General features: G+C 33.7%; 2 protein-coding genes across 3 annotated transcripts; one reads left to right on the plus strand and one right to left on the minus strand.

The window, feature by feature from the left end:
- Positions 1 to 2,637: 2,637 nt before the first annotated feature.
- On the plus strand, positions 2,638 to 7,250 carry LOC147404733 (subtilisin-like protease). Of its 2 annotated transcripts, XM_086440800.1 has the most exons (4): positions 2,643 to 3,009; positions 3,100 to 3,174; positions 3,281 to 3,354; positions 6,907 to 7,250. In XM_086440800.1, exons 1-3 carry the CDS (start codon positions 2,845 to 2,847, stop codon positions 3,332 to 3,334), a joined length of 294 nt encoding a protein of 97 aa, XP_086296926.1. In that variant the 5' UTR covers positions 2,643 to 2,844; the 3' UTR covers positions 3,335 to 3,354; positions 6,907 to 7,250. The 2 variants fall into 2 exon arrangements, with proteins under 2 accessions (XP_086296927.1, XP_086296926.1); XM_086440801.1 differs by lacking the exon at positions 3,281 to 3,354 and having other exon boundaries at positions 2,638 to 3,009.
- An 8,230-nt stretch (positions 7,251 to 15,480) lies between these two features.
- Positions 15,481 to 17,423, minus strand: LOC147404734 (vacuolar iron transporter homolog 4-like). The gene is made up of 2 exons (XM_086437898.1): positions 17,054 to 17,423; positions 15,481 to 16,014 (listed from the first exon to the last, which is right to left on the minus strand). Exons 1-2 carry the CDS (start codon positions 17,421 to 17,423, stop codon positions 15,563 to 15,565), a joined length of 822 nt encoding a protein of 273 aa, XP_086294024.1. The 3' UTR covers positions 15,481 to 15,562.
- Positions 17,424 to 18,053: the final 630 nt, after the last annotated feature.

Consider the following 18,053-nt stretch of genomic DNA (forward strand, 5'->3'; position numbering starts at 1 on the left):
TATGATAATCTTAAGAGTCTTGAAAATTTAAAAGAATGCTGATTCTTTTGTCTGTCATTTATCAGAGTCCATAGTCTCTTATCCATACTTTTTAAGTGCAATGCATTTAATCAACTTCATAGTCAAACTCTGGTTAGAAACTAAACTTTGAACTAGGAAATTTTTTTAGAAGTTTTCATTCTTAATCAGATGATCAAAAAGAAAATCTTACTCAAAAGTTTGGTGGAACCCAATACTAATTATGAATCCAGATGTATGATAAGCCAATAAAAGTCCAATCTCTCAATCTTTGAGCCTGACAATATCTAGGCTTTAACTAAACCTCAACTTGAGAAACATGGCCTTTCAGTAAGTTCAAGTTCAGAAACGAGGCTCTAACTTTTTGAACCCTGAAATGCGAGTTCAAGTAGTATTTTAATGAGGCTTCTGTGAATCTAAGCCTGAGAAATGTGGCCCTCCAGTAAGTTCGAGTCTGAGTAGGGGGTGATTTTGTTAGAAGAAAAGTGATAGGTTAGGTTGGGGTAGAGTAATTTTTAGGAAGTTGGTTGTAGTGAGGACAAATGTCCCATTTGATGATCAAATGTTGTTTGATTGATATGGATAATAGTTTGTGGGTTAGAGTTATGGATGTGGGCTTTGATATGTTGGACTTAGGATTTTAAGTTGTTAGGGTTGGTTAGGATTTATTTTAGGATGGGCTTTTAAAGATAAATGAGTTTTAGGGTTTGGGTTGTATGGAGTTAGGGTTATGCTAAGTTGAGTGATGTGAGATGAATTTTTTTAGGAATTGAGAGTTGGTGGGCTTTAAGCAGGCTTGGGGTAGTATCAGATTCGAGAATGGAGTGGTGAGAGATGGGGAAGGTGGGGGATATGCCAAGTTTTATTGCGGGTCCATTGGACCTTTAGGGGTCTTAAGGATTTTTGATTTGATCAAAATGCCACATTTCGACGATTTGAATTTTTTAGATCCGTTGGCAAATTTATTATATTGGAAAAGTCGATTTTTTTGTGTCATTTCGAGTAGGGGCCTGTTCAGATTGAGGTGTCTACAATGACTATCTTATTTTATGATAAAAAAGTTGCTTGAAGACACGTCCCAATTAAACTATTGCCTCGACCATTACTTTGAAGCTCTTTAATTTGATAGTGTTAAATGCAATTCTAGCTTGATATAGCCATTTGGCTATATATTGAATGGTGATTTAGAAAAACATGTTATAAGTTCTTGACATACATGTGATTTCATGATCTTGGTTATTTATAGGGTTTAATGACTATGTGGAATGATTTAGGATAGTCTTAAATTTCACACAACTAACTAACTTGGGTCTTTGAGGGAAGTTTTCTACTTCCTTTATCAAGCAAGCCACAAGTCCTAGGACTTTTGATGCCATCTTGGTAGTATCAATGTCTAATCCCTTAATTCAAACAAGTGTTGTTAGTAAAGATTTGCTCCCTATGGTGGTGTGTTCGAAACCAAGCGTTACCATAAAATATTTATCATTATAAATTCATACTTATTATTATTAATTGTAAGGGAATCAATATATGGCTCAATCATAAAATTTTATTTTATTTAGATTATAAATCATTAAAATTTAATATAAAAAAACTAAAGTTTGCTCGTGCCTACAACATGACATTTTAGATTAAAAAGGTAAAAGAGGTATGATGGTAAAGTTAGATAGATATTATTGAAAAAGGAGGTGAAAAAGGAAAAATAACAAAATTGGAGGGATGTTATCGAAAAAGAAGGGGGAGGAGAGTAGGGATGGTAATTTTTCCCCGTCCTAACCTGCCTCTATAGGTTTAGGTTTTCACACCTTGAAATGTTTTTGGGACGATTTTGGTATTAAAAATGAAAAAAACGAGTTAGATTCAAGACAGAGATGCTTTTGATATATTTCGCCAGTCCCGATTTATATATATATGCCCCTTAAGATAGTTTATACGAATACTATTAGGGACGTGTATCTTTTAAAATCTTATTAGGATTTGCTTTAATTTAAAAATTGGAGATTTTCTAATTTAATTAAGTAAAGGGGAAAAAAAATTGTTTAAAGGGCTGGATGGGGTGGAGTCGATTTTTAAAAATACTATTAAGGGTGGGGATGGGTTAAAAAAATTAGACTTGAGTCGCGGTCAAGGCAAGTTCAGGGTGAACACTTTTAATCAAGGTCGAGTTAAGTTAAATTCAGCCCAAACTCACCTTGTTGCCATCCCAAGAGAAGGGGAAAATCAATAAAGTTAAATGCAGTGAAGAGAAAAGATATGAGAGTTGATAAAGGTACCCCAACTTTTACTTATTACACCCTAATAAAAAGTTATGAAAATAAGTGAATAGTTAAGAATACGTAAAAGATGGGGTGCCAATAGAAATTGCCTCATCATAATTCTAAACAATTACGAAAATTATTTCAACTAATGTTATAATGTTTTGTAAAGTTGAGATTATAATTTGAGCCAAACATTTTTAATGCCCGAGAAGTGGTGTGGAATAATTTAAAAAATTGGTATGTAATAAGTAAAAGTTGGAGTGCCAATATCAATTCTCAAGACATGGATTAGATCCGACTCAGAAAACTCTAGCTGGAGTGGGAGTGTGGGACGACCGAGCTCTATAAAGTAGAGCAGTTCTCAAGACGAATACAATATAACTCTAGTTGGAGTGGGATCGACGGTTGTCTCGGCCATAAAAACTCGGTCGAGTTCTATGAAGTCGGATTCGGACGAATCATCTCTGCTCTTAGACGAGTTTTCAAACCAGACATCCAGTTTCTGTGAAACAATAGAGAAAACCCCGAAATAAAACTACCGTACAAAAGAAGAGAGAGAGAGAGAGAGATGACGAGCAGCTGGAGAAGAACACTGGGAAACGTGAGATCTTTCATCGGTAATTCGATGGGAGGTTTAAGAGGAGGAAGCAATCTCGCTTCTTGGGTTGTTGCAGGAACCATGGCGTACTATCTTTGGGTCAAACCCTCTCAAGAACTCAAGAGAGAACAAGAGGTCTACTTAAATCTCCACATAATTGATTCTTTATTTATTTTAATCTCATGGTTTTAGGGTTTATGGTTCTTATTGTTATCTGGGTTTCAGGAAAGGGCAGCTCTTGCTGCAGCTTCAGATCCATATCGGTACGTTGAGAAGAGAAAACCAATTCCTGATCCTCAGGTATATTTATCTTCTTTTGATTTGAAAAATATGAGTGATTTAAGTTTAATTTAGGTTTTTATTTTTTAATTTTTAATCTGAATTTTTGTTGAAAAATTATCACCAGGAAACTGGTTTGATATACGGAAAGAAGAATAAAACAACGAATCTGGAGGATTGATTTGACCAAGTTTGCGAATTGTGAGTTGTGTTCTAATGTGTTTTTTCATCGTTTCTTTTACTTTTAGTATGTATTTGCATGTGCTTTGATGTACATTCTACTTTGGACCAATTGCCTTCTGTATCCTTGTTTTCAAGAACGATAGTTGTGGATAATTATGTGACAATGTTTTGAATTTCACCAAAATTTCAGAAAAGTTTAGCATTCAAATGTTGGTTTGGGGCCAAACTGGAGTAGAAACTAAAGAATATTTAAAAGTTGAAAGTCTCCTCTACTCCATCTGGCAGAGAAAGGATTTTGTGGAAACTCGTTCCCTATCTGGTCTGATAGAGTTTATGGAAGGAAAGAAATGTTAGAATTTTTTAAGGGAAGGAACATGCGATCCGGGAAGTAGTTATATGTATTTTAGGCTTTCTCTTCTTGTGGTTTAAATATTTCAGAGAGTTCAGAGGTCTTTTCTTTGAGGGTTTTATTTTAAGTTAATTTTTGTTGTTGTTTTCTTTCCAAGGCCATCTTGTCCTCCTTTAATAAAATCGCTTAATTTCTAATAATAAAAAATTGTGTTACTGAGTACAACATAGGCATGCATATAAATTGTCTATCATGATGATTAGATTGGTTGTGCCAAGGCATGAAAAAATACACCTAGCTCAGACACCAATCATTTTTTAATGGTTCTTCACCACCTTATGCCAGAATTAGTTTTTTTTTTTTTTTTTTCTTCTAGCAGTATTTCAAATATTAAACTTTGCAGAGACTGTGTAGTACTTGGCTGAAATGATTGTGTGATCTGAAAGAATTGGCCTATTTGACGGATTTCATCTAAAACTGTGATTGGATTGAGTTGAATTATCATACCACAGACATGGGATCAGAATCAATCCACAGTTAAACCTAAAATGCATTAGTTGAATTATTATTGTTATTATATTTTTATGGGTAAAGTTGGACTTGAATGCATGCCCCAACCCATGCCCTAAGTTACGTTGCAACAAGGTATTAAATTTCGATTTCGGTTTCTATTTCAATTAGTCTTGAAATAGAAATATTTCGATCAATGTGGAAATTAATAAGATTTTTGGAAATTATGGAAATGGTAGAAATATTGAAGAAATTTTCATTGACCTTGCAGAAAATGATAAAATAGGCATTTAAATACACTCATTCAGTCATCAAAATACAATAAGAATAAACTATCATATGGAGTGTGAAATTGAAGATTAACAATGTTTTGCTACACATACGCGCAAATATTGAGAGTCGAACAGTGGAAATAATCATAATGTTGCATCAACAACGTATAACTTAATATGGAAAGCTTTGAAAAGAAGAAACTATTAAGTATTGCATTCATGTGTTAGTATGTCTTTTATTTTTTGATGAAGTTAGAATAAATTGTAACTAATTAGAACATGACTCATTGTGTGCATGCTTGTATAAACGTAATAATATGCTTATAATACATGAGAATAAGATGAAATGGATAACTAACTAATAATAATTCATTTATATTGATAGATGAATATTAGGTGCAATTTTTATTAGGAAATATTATGTGTAACTTATAAGTTCCTTCTAAAAGCAATTATAAGTTTTTTCAACAAAAAAAAAAAAAGAATATTTTAGTTGAAGTTTACTATTCATCGAAATATTTCCATTGAAATATTGCATTTTTATACCCAAAGTTTGATAATTTCGATCAAAATTCATTGTTCATTGAAATATTTCACGAAATGAAAGTGATTTCCACCAAAATATATAAAAAAAAGAAATTGTCAATTAAATTTCCTGTCGGAACTTGTGGAAATGGAAATATTTTGGTATATTTCATGGAAATATGTCAAAATTTAATATTATGCTTTGCAATGTGTCAAACCAATTGAGCTATGGGTCTAAGCCTACTATTTGAATTATTATAAATTCATAATATTTAACAGGTGGACTTTACCCCATTCCAGAGGTGACAAACCAATTGAACATGTGGGCATCCTATTTTGTTGAATAAAGCACCCCGTTATGGGCCTAGTTGCATTGTTACCTAGCGACTGTGCGACACTCAAGCTAATCCCCGCGGTCTAACTCAAGTCAGCCTTGCCCACGTGTCCTAGGAGTCACCTCAGCTCACTTAAGAACACACACAATCGAGAGAATTCTCACGCACACTTGTTTGCAACTTGGAAGCTTTACTCACTCTTCAAGTTCGAGTACAAATGAGGTCTCCTTCCCTATTTATAGACTTAGAAGGAGGTTACAAGAATTATCTAGAATATTTTACATCTATCCAAATCTCTAGAACCTTCCCAAAATCTCTACACATACCAAATCTAGGAGTCTCCTAAAGAAGTATCTAGACACACTCTAAAAGTTTCTACTACGTATAACATGGAACACCACGAGAACCTTCTAAGATTATTTCAGAGAATTCCACACTTTTCTAGAACTCTTTGGGTTTTACTCGAAGTTTTTAGTTTTTCTAAAACATTTAGAAATGGGAAAATTTATGGTTGCATAGTAAACCCTTGACCAGTGTTTTTAGAGGTGCTTGAGGTGTAAACCTTGAGGCGCACAAAAATGGTGCCGGGGTGTTAGGGGTGAGGTGACCAAATATCTAAGGTGTGATTGAGGCGTATAAAAGGCGTACACCTCAAAGCTTAAGCCTCAATTGTAAATCAATTTTTGTTTTAAAAAAAATAAATTTACTTTGAATTTTATTTAAGTATTTTTAAGCACCTATACTTTCAATAATACTAAACAAGTTGTTATGGATGTGTTGTAAAAAATGATACCACATGACCAAATCAAGAAGAAGATGATATGGATTATGGATGTTGTAGAAGCATTTTATATGGTAGAAGATTGAAAGTGATTGGGTCTTGAGATTATTTTTTAGTGGTGGACATGAACTTTTTAATTTTATTTATTATAATGGTGGAGTGTGGACATGCTTAGTATTAATAGGCTATCAACTCTTAATTATAGGGGATTGGAACTTGAATTTGAGTATGGGGGTTGAAACTTGGAATATTAAAATTAGAAATCTATATTGGTTATCTTATTTTTTTATTTTTAATTTAATTTATTTTTATATTTTGTATTATTTATTTAAAAAAATAAACTTAAGAGCATGAGGCTTACGCCTCGAGGCACTAGAGATCCCAATTCCTCGCCTCATGCCTTAATGTCTGAAAACATTGCCTGTGACAACCCACTTTGCATTGATTAGGCATACAAACATTTCAACCCATTTTAATGGAGGGATGTGCTATTTGGTTATATTCGTTAGTTTGTTGGGGATTCAATGCAGACTTTGATGGGATCAAATTTTTTGATGTTCCTCATTGCCCGATGCTTTCTACCTATTTATTCTCCATAAACAATGTTCATTGCTGCTACTATACCCACCAGGCTCAGGCACATTGGTCCAGTGATGAACAACTTCTCTTTAAATAATTGATTTACCCGTGAAACTCGTTACCATCTCTTTGTCTATCCTTGCCTACTATTTGTGTTTGTTGAAAATTTCAATTACAATTCTGTCAATTAAGCTTCATAAAACAGCATTATTTTTACAGGTTTATATTATCAATCAGCCTCAATGAAGACAAGATTCAGAAAGGGGGCATCGTACTGTTACTGAAATCAAACTCTTGGCTACCAAAAGAAAGATTTCTTGAAAGGTCCAGTGTCTTAGTTAATCTATCAGTTTGATAAAATCTTTTTAGCTTAGTGTAATCTGCTATTTTTTTTTTCTCTATTGTAATTAAAATCTTTCCCATCAATAGCAAGCTTGGAATAAGTCAATTTATTAAAAGTACTAGTTGCCTTTCTCTACCTAAAGTCTTTTCAGTTTTGTTACCTAAGTTTTGGTGTATACTATGAAGTAATAAGAAATATAGAGGAGATTATATTTTTAACATTTAGATTTGTATGTTTAGGCTGAATGGGTTTTCACATTTCCTCTCGGCATGCCTTGAAAAATTACTTTGTTAATTTGATGCCATCTATAGTAATGGAACCCATGACCCTCCTATAGTTAAAAAAGCTATGCCTTCTTATACTACTAGCTGATCAAAATATGGGATGGCTAATAATGAAAATTTCTCATAACACATATACTATACTTATTAGTATAATCATGCTTAATTTAACTTGTTATTTGAAATATGTTATCTATCCGTGGTCCAAGCTGCTGCGCTTGGAATGTTTGTCTATTTAGGTGGTCTAGGAAACTGCAAGAACTGTGTGAAAGAAGCCTTAAACATAATCTGCTCGCACGTTGTTCATTTTCAGCTTGGTAGTTTATTACATTTTTAGTTTTTATTGAATAAATCTAGTTCAATTTTACCCTTGTTATTTCTTTACAATACGTGTTACTGTCTATTTAGTTCTGACTGCATTTATTGTATCTACTATCTAAACTCTTGGTTGTTGACTATTTTTCTTGACAAGTATAAAATTTCATTTAGGTAAGTAGAATCACAAGGTTGAGAAGACCCAATAATCCTAGAAAGGATGAAAATCCATGAAGGAATGAAATAAACAATTACAGCTCACTGTTGTCAAGTTTCATTGACGAACACTGACTCCACTCTGAAAAATAAAATCTTCAAAAAAGAAGCTATATATCCTTAATTCTAGATAGATCTTCCCCACCAATGCAATGCAATGCAACGACAAACTAAAAATACTATGATGATCTCCCTTTTCTCACTCTTCTTGCTATTATTGAACACTCCTTTTCTTCTCTTTCCATATGCACCAATAGATAGTGAAAGGAATGATCTCTGAAGGATCTTCTGCCTGCTAAAGGGAAAGTGAGTCCATCTTGAAAGGGAATTAATAGCTTTGGTAGCCAGCCGTCCATTCTCAAATTCTTGGATCAAGATAAAAAAAGATTTGGTTTTTGAATATGAGTATTTTTTCATGAAACCTAGGAGGCTGTGTTGTTGGATTTGCCAATATGACAATCCATGTGGGACCAAGATTCTTAGTAAGATTTTAAATCTTACTAAGTTACTTTAGCCTGGCTCTAATCAGTTTGTTTTAGGGCTGCAACCTGGGTGGTGGGTAGGAGGGTAAATTTACCCAGGCTCAACCCAAGTAACTGAACCCTCAACTCGAGCTCAACTCAACCTGACCATTGAGCCTAAGCTCACTAACTTGAGCTTGATAGTATAAAATTGGATAGTCCAAGTTTAGATAATTTTGTCTGGTTTGATCGGGTTGGACTCATTGAATGACCATAATTTCATTTTCATTAGCAAATAAATTTAATATTAAAAAAGAAAAGAAAAAAAAAAGAAAAAGAAAGGGTATACATAATTAAAAAACAAAAACTACTACCTTCAAATCTATCATTGAGAGAATATTTAGACAAATCATACTAAACAAAAGTTCACCTTGATATTAATTAATTGTCCACAAGTTAGTTATAATAATAAGATAGAATAAAAAAAAAATTACATAGAAAATCTATAATTAATCTAAAAATATTTATATATAATATATGGCATCGGGTTCGGGTTCGGGTTCGGGTTGAGTCAGGTTGCTTGTACCCTCAACAATTCGGGTTGAGATATTGTAACCCAGTCTCACTCATTGCTAACACGTCTTTGAGTGCTAATAATCTTACTTAGGCAAGTGGCAATTCAATCGACTTCATGTGACAGGCTTGGGAATTGTAGATGTGCTCTCCTCGGGATACAGAACTATGGTTCCCCATAAAAAGGTGCAGTTTTGTATCCTGAGGAGAGTAGATCTACGATTTCTGAGCTTATCATGTCAGGTTAGTCGAATGAGTATGCCACGTGCCTAAGTCAGATTATCACGACTCTTAGCAATTTGGAAAGCTACACTCATAAAATTTTAAACAAAAATTGGACCAAAGGGTTTGAGCGAGCCTGTAATTAATAAGATTGTGCCCATATACTTTTTTTTTGTCGATTAACGGGGGGTTAGGCATACCCCCAACTAGAAAGAACAGGATTACAACCTATCATAGGTATGCCCAGAAGCATCTTTACATATAATGTCTACCAACCATTGAGGGAGGTCCCTATGCTAAAAAATAACTTTGCCTAAAGAAGGAAGGAGCGAAACAAGAAAGTCGACAGCTTTGTTGCATTCTCTATAGCAGAAGGTGAACTTAATTATTCGGAAGTAGCTCCTTGTTGTCTTAATGTGCCCATATACTTGCTGCTACTACATAAGGAGCATTAATTGACAAAGAGAACTTCTAGAGAAAAAAAAAGCACTTTGGACGCAATGTTTGACCCTCAAAAGGATACACTTTAAAAAGAGTCGGGATAATCTAGCTCTCCCACATGCTAGATTCCAAATGTTCTCTTGACGTGGCATTTGCTAAAATCATATATTTTCTGTCTTGTGATACACATATGCACATCTCCATAACTATGTGCAATTGTGTATCCCGGGGCAAAAAAGATATATGGTTCTAGCACATGCCACATCAGGAGAATATTTTGAATATGCCATGCAGGAGAGTCAGAAAATCATTACTCGTTTGAAAATGCTCAAAAGGAGAATTTGATAGAAATTAGTAAATATTTGAAGGAAAAGACTACATTTTGGTCCGTATCTTAGCATCCTCATTCAAGTGCAGGAATTGGCATAAGGATTAGGGGTGTCCATGGGTCGGTAATTTAGAACCGCCAACCATTTAGTTTATCGGTTTCGATTTCGATTTTAAATTATTTGGAATCAGAGCCGGAACTAGGGGTGTCAATGGGTACCCATTTATCCAGAATCGAAAACACAAGTTCTGGATCTCATTTAGTGGAATCGATTATAATTGGGTCTTTTGAGAACCGAACCTTTAGGAACCGAAACCATAGATAGAGTCCAACGGGTACCCACGATTATTCAATTCGAACCAAATACCATTTATTCCCAAATAAGGGTACTTTGAAGCATAGAAATTCCTCAATCCTTTTCCTCTATATCTTATCTCCAAACTAAAGAAGCCCTCAAGGTGCGACGTCTCCATTCCTTCAAGGTATGCAATCTCTCTCTCTTTCTCTCTCTAAATGTTTGTGTGTATATGATTTTGATTTTGGGAAGGGTGAGGATCGATTGAACCCCTCAACATTATAAGATTTTGAAATTTCATTTTGGAGATTGATTTAGTTTTCTATTTAAGGTGTTGCATCCAATGTGTTTGATGGATTGTGTGAGAGAATAATGGATGCAAGTAGGGTTGTAATTTTTTGAGTTAGGATCTTAGTAGAATTGTTTTGATGTTTAAAACCCAAGATTTAAGGATTGTTTAGAGGTGTAAAAAATTGGTTATGTAAGACTGTTTTAGTGGTATAAATCTTCTTCTTTAAATAATTTTTTTAGACTAGTCTTGGATGCTAAAAGAAAAATGGATTTTATGACTTGTTTTGAAATAACAAAAAATTGGATTTTGGGTGGTTTTATGCTGTAAAAACAGATTTTCGAGGTTGTAGTGCTAATGTAAAAAATTGCAATTATTGCCCTTGATTCTTGTGTTGCATCCAATGTCTTTGATGAATTGTGTGAGAGAATAATGGATGGATGTAAAAAATTATGAGTTTTGAGGCTAAATTTTTTTTTTTTTTTTTTTTGTGGGGAGGGGGACAGTTTTTAGTGCTAAAAAGTTGTTTTTAAGGGCTGATTTGGTGTCATAAAAACTAATTTTTGGGGCTATTCTAATAGTATAAAAAAATAGATCTTTGGGGATTGATTTTCATATTATAAGAACCAGATTTTAAGACTGTTTTGTTGTGAATAAACTCAGATTATTGAGTTTATTTTGATGGTGTAAGAATCAATTTTGGAGATTATTTTATTGGTACAAAATGTCATTGTATTTACTTCATTGTAGATACTTTGATTTATTTTTTGTAGATTTAAAATGTTAGAAAGAGAAAAAGGAGAATTACTAATTTCTATGGAAGAATCAACTGTTGATATGTTTACCAAGCGAAAAAGGACTTCAGAGGTTTGGAAGGAGTTTGAAAAAATTAGAATAGATGGGAAGATTGCATCCATTAAATGTAAGCATTGCAAAAAGTTTTTGGGGGCGAATAGTAAAAATGACACTAGCAATTTGTATAAGCATCTTACTTCAACATATTTGGTTTTCAAGAAAAAATAACAATTAATGAGTCAGACATTACTCAAAGTAAATAAAAGAAAAGGAGAAGGGATTGTTGGTTTTCACAACATCAAGTTTGATACGGGAGTAATTCGTGAAGCAATTGTTGAGATGATTATTTTGCATGAGTATCCCTTTTCAATGATTTATTTTCTTGGATTTAAAAAAGTATGAAGTTCAATGCAACCAATATATAAGGTAATCACACGTAATACAGTTAGATCAGATTTCATGAAGATTTATGAAAAGGAAACTTTATAGTTCAACTACTCACAAGATCTAGATCCACAAAAAGTAGATTCAATTACTCTCCTACTAGTACTAAAGGTTGATTCTAAAGCAACGGTTGATACAGGAATTGCTAAGATATTATGTGTAATTTTTCCCATAATAGAAAATTTAAATACATTATACTTCCACCAACCTAAGATGTCAGATGTCTCATCATCTAAACATTTTCCTTTTTTTATTGGGTACGTAACTTCTTTCAAATAAGACTCCAAATTTGTCTTCACTTGAATATTTTTTTAACTCTCTTCAAGGTATGTTTCAAAACTCAACTTTGATGTGATGGTATTATGTGAAGGCATGCTACTAATTTCATTAGTATCACCCAATGAGAAACTTTCACTAATACTGTTATTAACACCTTCATTCCATGGAAATATCTGATTTTACATAGATAAGTGGGCTACATATTCATTCTAAAGATTTTTCAATGTTTCATAAATTTCTGTTACTCTCTCACTTGATTTGTCTCCATACATTTGTGATAAGTAAAACTCAATCGATTTCATCTTTTGTCAAGAATCCAATATAGAAGCTATGACAAAAATCAAATTAGTGATGTTCTAGTATTTGATAAATTTATCTTTTATTCTTATTACTATTAACAAAATGAAATAAATGTTCACTTGTGTTCCACTCCATAAGCTGCAAATAAATAGTACAAGCTAAATTGAAATATTGATTAACTGTCGCATATCTAGTCCAGACAAAATATGTGTAGCATCGTAAAAAACCTTAAAGCATTCAGCAACAAGTCTGATATTATTTCATTCCATTTCAAGATGGATACAATTGAAATCATAATTTACTTTGGCAAAATGAAACAATGCATCATTCAATTCTAATGCTACCTCAAGCATCATATATGTAGAATTCCATCTTGTTGATACATCTTGAACAAGTCTTTTGGGGGTGATCCCGACTTGAGCACATCTTCCAATTTATTTTGTCTTTGGGGTGAGTGTCTGATAAATTTAATTGTACCACAAATTTTCTCAAGTTCTCTTTCAATCCATCTTGAACAATGAGATTAAAGATGTGTGTACAACAACACACTTGAAGCAATTTTTCATCTAAAATAAGAGTCCCCTTTGGTTGGAGTTTCTTAAAAAGTTCACGAACTAACACATCATTTTTTGAAGCATTGTCCAATGTAATGATTGCTAACTTCCTATCTATGTTCCACTCATACATCTTCTCCAACAACATATTAGTAATATTTTCTCCAGTATGTCGACCATTCATATTGGAAAAGTATAAAACTCTCTTTTGTAATTTCCATGCCTCATTGATATAATGGGTTGTCAAAGTCATATAACTTTTGTTGACCTGAACTCCAAAAATTAGATGTATGACATGCAATACTGGAGTTTCTCAAGATTCTTATACAAAATCTATTTTTTTCCTTTTCATAAATCTTCATGAAATCTAATCTAACTATATTACATGTGATTGCTTTAAATGTTGTTTGCATTGAACTTAATACTTTTTTAAATCAAAGATGATGAACCATTGAAAATGGATACTCATGCAAAATAATCATCTCAACAATTGCTTCACGAATTACTTCCGCATCAAACTTGAAGTTGTGAAAATTAGCAGTCCCTTCCCCTTTTCTTTCATTTACTTTAAGCAACGTCTGACTCATTAATTGTTGTTTTTTTTCTTGAAAACTAAACATGTTGAAGTAAGATACTTATAAAAATTGCTAGTCTTATTTTTACAATTCACTACCAAACCCTTTTTGCAATGCTTATATTTACTTGATGCAATCGTCCCATCTACTTCAATTTTTTCAAACTCATTCCAAATCTCCGAGGTTCTTTTTCGCTTTGTAGGCATATCAATAATTGATTTTTCCATAGAAATTGATAATTATCCTTTTCTCTTTATGACATTTTTGATCTACAAAAAATAAATCAAATTATCTACAATAACATTTTGTACCAATAAAATAGTCTCCAAAATTGATTTTTACACTATTAAAATAATCCCAAAATCCAAGTTTATCACATCAAAACAGTCCTAAAAATTTGGTTTTTATAGTATGAAAATCAATCCCCAAAGATCTTTTTTTTTATATTATTAGAATAACCCCAAAATTTAGTTTTTATGACATCAAATCAGTCCCTACAAACAACATTTTAGCACTAAAAGCAATCCCCCCCCCACCCACCCAAAAAAAAAAAAAGTTTCAAAAATCATAATTTTTTACATCATCACAACCACCCTGAAAATCTGTTCGACAGCATAAAACCAGTCCCAAAATCCAAGTTTTTGTTATACCAAAACAAGTCATAAAATCCAATTTTCTTTTACCATTCAAAATTAGTTTGAAAAAATTCTTTAAAAGTGTAAAAATAGGCATCAAGGATGAAGATTTACACTACTAAAACAACCTCACAAAACCAGTTTTTTGACTTCCTAACTCAAAAAATTGTAGCCCTATTTGCATTAATTATTCTCTCACACAATCCATCTAACACATTGGATGCAACACCTTGAATAAAAAATCAAATCAATATCCAAAATGAAACCTCAAAGTCTTATAATGATGAGGGGTTTAATCGATCCTTACCCTTCAAAATCAAAATCATATACACATAGACCGAGAGAGAGAGAGAGAGAGAGAGAGAGAGATTGCATACCTTGAAGCAACGGAGACGTCGCACCTTGAGAGCTTTTCTTTGATTTGAAGATGAGAGGAAGAGGATTGAGGAATTTCTATGGTTCAAAGTTCAAACTCTTATTTGGGAATAAATGGTATTCAGTTCGAATCGAATAACCGTGGGTACCCATTGGATTACATCCATCGGTTTCGGTTACTAATGGTTGGATTATCAAAAGACACGATTCTTATCGGTTTCACTAAAATAGGATCCAGAAACTGTGTTTTTGGTTCCGGATAAATGGGTACCCATTGATACCCCTAATAAGGATGGCAACCAAGTTGACTTCCCAATCATTAATGTCCTTGAAATCAATCTTGACCATTTTACCCTTTATCTATGTTTCTAGGTTTTATCAATTTTGCAGTTTTAACTATGATTTTAATATTTTCTTGATTTATTAGTTTGGAAAGAAAATATTTATTTCTGATGATTTTTTTGTTTGGCAAAAAGATCTTTTGATTTGGAAATTATTATAAGGAAATTTTCCAATTAGGCACTGGGGTAGAATGTGTAGTCAATCAAATTAATCTGCGTAAGGTACATGGAACTTCATGATGTGTGCAAACCTTGTACTTATAGTTTAGAGTCACAAACATTCATGGAATTTAATGGAAGAAAACATTGTCTTTAAGAGATTTTAAAACAAAAATCTCTAGTTCGTGTTTGTGTTGTATTGTATAACAGTAGCTTCATTTATAAAATGGAGACGAAGGTGTCAAATATCCTACTCTATCATATTTTCACTCATACCTGGAATTGTCATTTTTGATAATTAAAGAACGAGTCATGATAATATGACTCGCTAGGTGGCATATTCAGTCGACTCCATGACGTGACAAGTTCGGGAGCCGTATATCTGTACGCCTTGGGATACATGATTGCACTTCCCCATAAAAAAAGTGTATCCCAAGGTGTAGATCTCTACGGTCCCCGTCATGGAGCCGATTGAGTATGCCACCTGGTGAGTCATATTATCACGATTCAATACAAAAATGTGGCAAGGAAATTAGGAACATTCACCAATTCCACACACAATATCACCAAAATGTGATAATGAAAAATATTTTACCAAAACATAGAAATCACCTTACATAATTCTTAATTTTATCACTCTATGGTATGGTGAAATTAATCTTCATCTGTTTTATTGGTACCTTTATCATCAAAAGGCTTAAGCAAGCCATAGCTAATAGCCATAGCAATCCAGCCTCCAAGGAGAACTCTTGCTGCAGACACTTTAACTCTTGACCCACCAAGATGAGCCCCTATTCCCCCAAACACAGCCAGAGCTATGGACGTTACCAACGTAATCACCACAATTCTGGTCTTGTTATCGTTAACCAACATACCCGACACCAATGGCACGACTGACCCACAAAGGAATGCGAAAGCTGACGCTGATGCTGCCTTAGTTGGGCTTGGTAGTAGTGTTAGTGGTGCTTCCCCCTCTCCTTCAAACCCTTGTTCATCTTTCATCTTTGATTCTATAGGTTTGGTGGTTGTATCCACAGAAATCACCTTCATCATTGGGGACCGTCCAGGAGACATAATTTGTGATCTCCTATCGGGTGTCATAGCAGCTGATATAGAATAAATGAAGGGATATTTTTAGAGATGTATATAATCTATATATGCATTCTTGTTATGTAACTTCATCTGTAGTGCTACCAATCAATTGGATAAGATCCGAATCTTGATTGGATTAATCTAGGTCCAGAATCCGGATCAAGGATTTTGGGTTCAACTTAGGATCTGATTCGATGAGGATATGGTGATAGTGATGAAGATTAGGGCATTGAGGTCACACCACCTATTATTTTATCAGAGAAGACCATGGCTCATGTCATCAGCTTGAAAACATCAAGGTATCAAAAATATGGCTTCTGTTTAACATGTGTTCCAGCATTAAATTTACACCTTGGAAATAAGCATTTGGGATACTTTTGGTAAAAATAAATAAATTTTATTGATTTTGATGACAAAAATCAATTCTCAATGTGTATTTAAGGTGTGCCTTTAAGTCACATATATTAAGAAAAATGTAGAGGGTGTGGCTTCTGGATGGTCAGACCTGTAATTTGATTCGATTAGCTTTGGGTTTGGATTTCAATAAAACCCTATCCGATGTTTGTTGGGTCAGTTTTGGATCCGTTGTTTATTGGATTGGTCCAAATCAACCCTATCTGATCCACACCCAATCTATCGACAGCCCTTCTCACACTAGGAAGTAGGAACGTGGGAGTTAGCCTTCCTCTTGTTTTATTTAAAACTGGAAAACTCTAACTCGGAATGTCCATCAAGTAGAGTCAACTCAAAAACTCACGAGTTGACTCATATAAGTAAAAAAGAATATTCTAATTTATAATTATTTAAAACAAGAGTTTTAATATTTTAAAATAAATGAAATTATTTATTTTTTTATCCTCCACAAAAAGAAAAAAAAAAATTACATTTTACTAAATAACTCAGTAAAGTTTCTGTTCCAACTTGGTACATGTTTTAGCTGATTCGATCGAGTTGATCAGTTGACTCAACTCGGTTGAGTTTCAAGTCGACTCGATGAGTTTATGAATAGGATACACACAAAAAAAAAAAAAAAAACATTCAAATTTTGTTCACCTTGAATATGAGTCTTAGTTGAGGGCGAGGGAGCGGTGATTGGTAGAGTAGAATTGAGGTTTTGTTGTTGAGTTTCAGAAATCCTTAGGCGTCGAGAGTGAACCTTCTCCTCAATATCCCTTTGAGTGGAAACCGAAACAAACTCACCAACAGCCATGCTACAAGCACCAGCAACAGCGCCAGCCAATCCAGAGAGGACCATAGACCAACGGTCTTCCTTGGCTGCACCTATACCAAGCATGAGTGAGGTGGTCGAAAGTAATCCATCGTTTGCTCCAAGTATTGCAGCTCGGACCCACTGACCTCGTTCTTGTTCCACTCTTTCATCTTCGTCTTCACCAATAACAACGTGTATCGTTTCATCGGCCATTTATATATATATATATATATATATATATATATATATATATATATGGAACAAAAAAGAAGAAGAGAATTGAGTTAGATGTGGAGAGGGGGAGTGTGGCTTTCCATGTTAGAACACGTTCAGAGCGCGTGTGTTCATATTTATCTATTCTTCTATCTTTAAAAAAAGTTAAGACATAAAGAAGCCAATCCAGGAATATAGGATTCATAGGAAGCATCAGTGGGCATAGGTGGTACCGTAGAATAATAGAGGGAGGACGTTGAGGTCTAAGCGAATTTTTTATTTTTTATTTTTTCCTCTCTCTCTCCCCCCTCTTAACAGAAACACATTAGCAAAACAATAACGTTGAGGGTAAACTCGCCATACCCCTACACATTAAGGAGAATATTTGGGACGCCCCCTGTATTTTAAAAATATAAGATGTGGCCTTTTCCTATAAATTAATGAAAAAGGTCATAAATACCCTTATCTTTAATCTTTAGTTAATAAACCTATATAGGATACAGTTTGAGCTAAATCCTATCCCTACACGTGGAATGATATGAGGAGTTGGAGGAATGAATAAGGTTTGTCTTCCAACATGGCCCAATTGTGTGGTACCTGCAGAATTGATCGACTCTACACGACTGAGTC

The sequence above is a fragment of the Akebia trifoliata genome, chromosome 4, assembly GCF_017979445.1.
Source record: "Akebia trifoliata isolate Shusen 1 chromosome 4, ASM1797944v1, whole genome shotgun sequence".
Taxonomy (NCBI): Eukaryota; Viridiplantae; Streptophyta; class Magnoliopsida; order Ranunculales; family Lardizabalaceae; genus Akebia; species Akebia trifoliata.

Excerpts from the sequence above, each read along its gene's own strand:
- LOC147404733 (XM_086440800.1), top strand. The coding sequence starts at position 2,845 with ATGACGAGCAGCTGGAGAAGAACACTGGGAAACGTGAGATCTTTCATC. Across the intron at positions 3,010-3,099 it reads AACTCAAGAGAGAACAAGAG|GAAAGGGCAGCTCTTGCTGC; the intron begins GTCTACTTAAAT and ends TCTGGGTTTCAG. Across the intron at positions 3,175-3,280 it reads AACCAATTCCTGATCCTCAG|GAAACTGGTTTGATATACGG; the intron begins GTATATTTATCT and ends AATTATCACCAG.
- LOC147404734 (XM_086437898.1), bottom strand. The coding sequence starts at position 17,423 with ATGGCCGATGAAACGATACACGTTGTTATTGGTGAAGACGAAGATGAA. Across the intron at positions 16,015-17,053 it reads AACTAAGACTCATATTCAAG|CTGCTATGACACCCGATAGG; the intron begins GTGAACAAAATT and ends ATTCTATATCAG.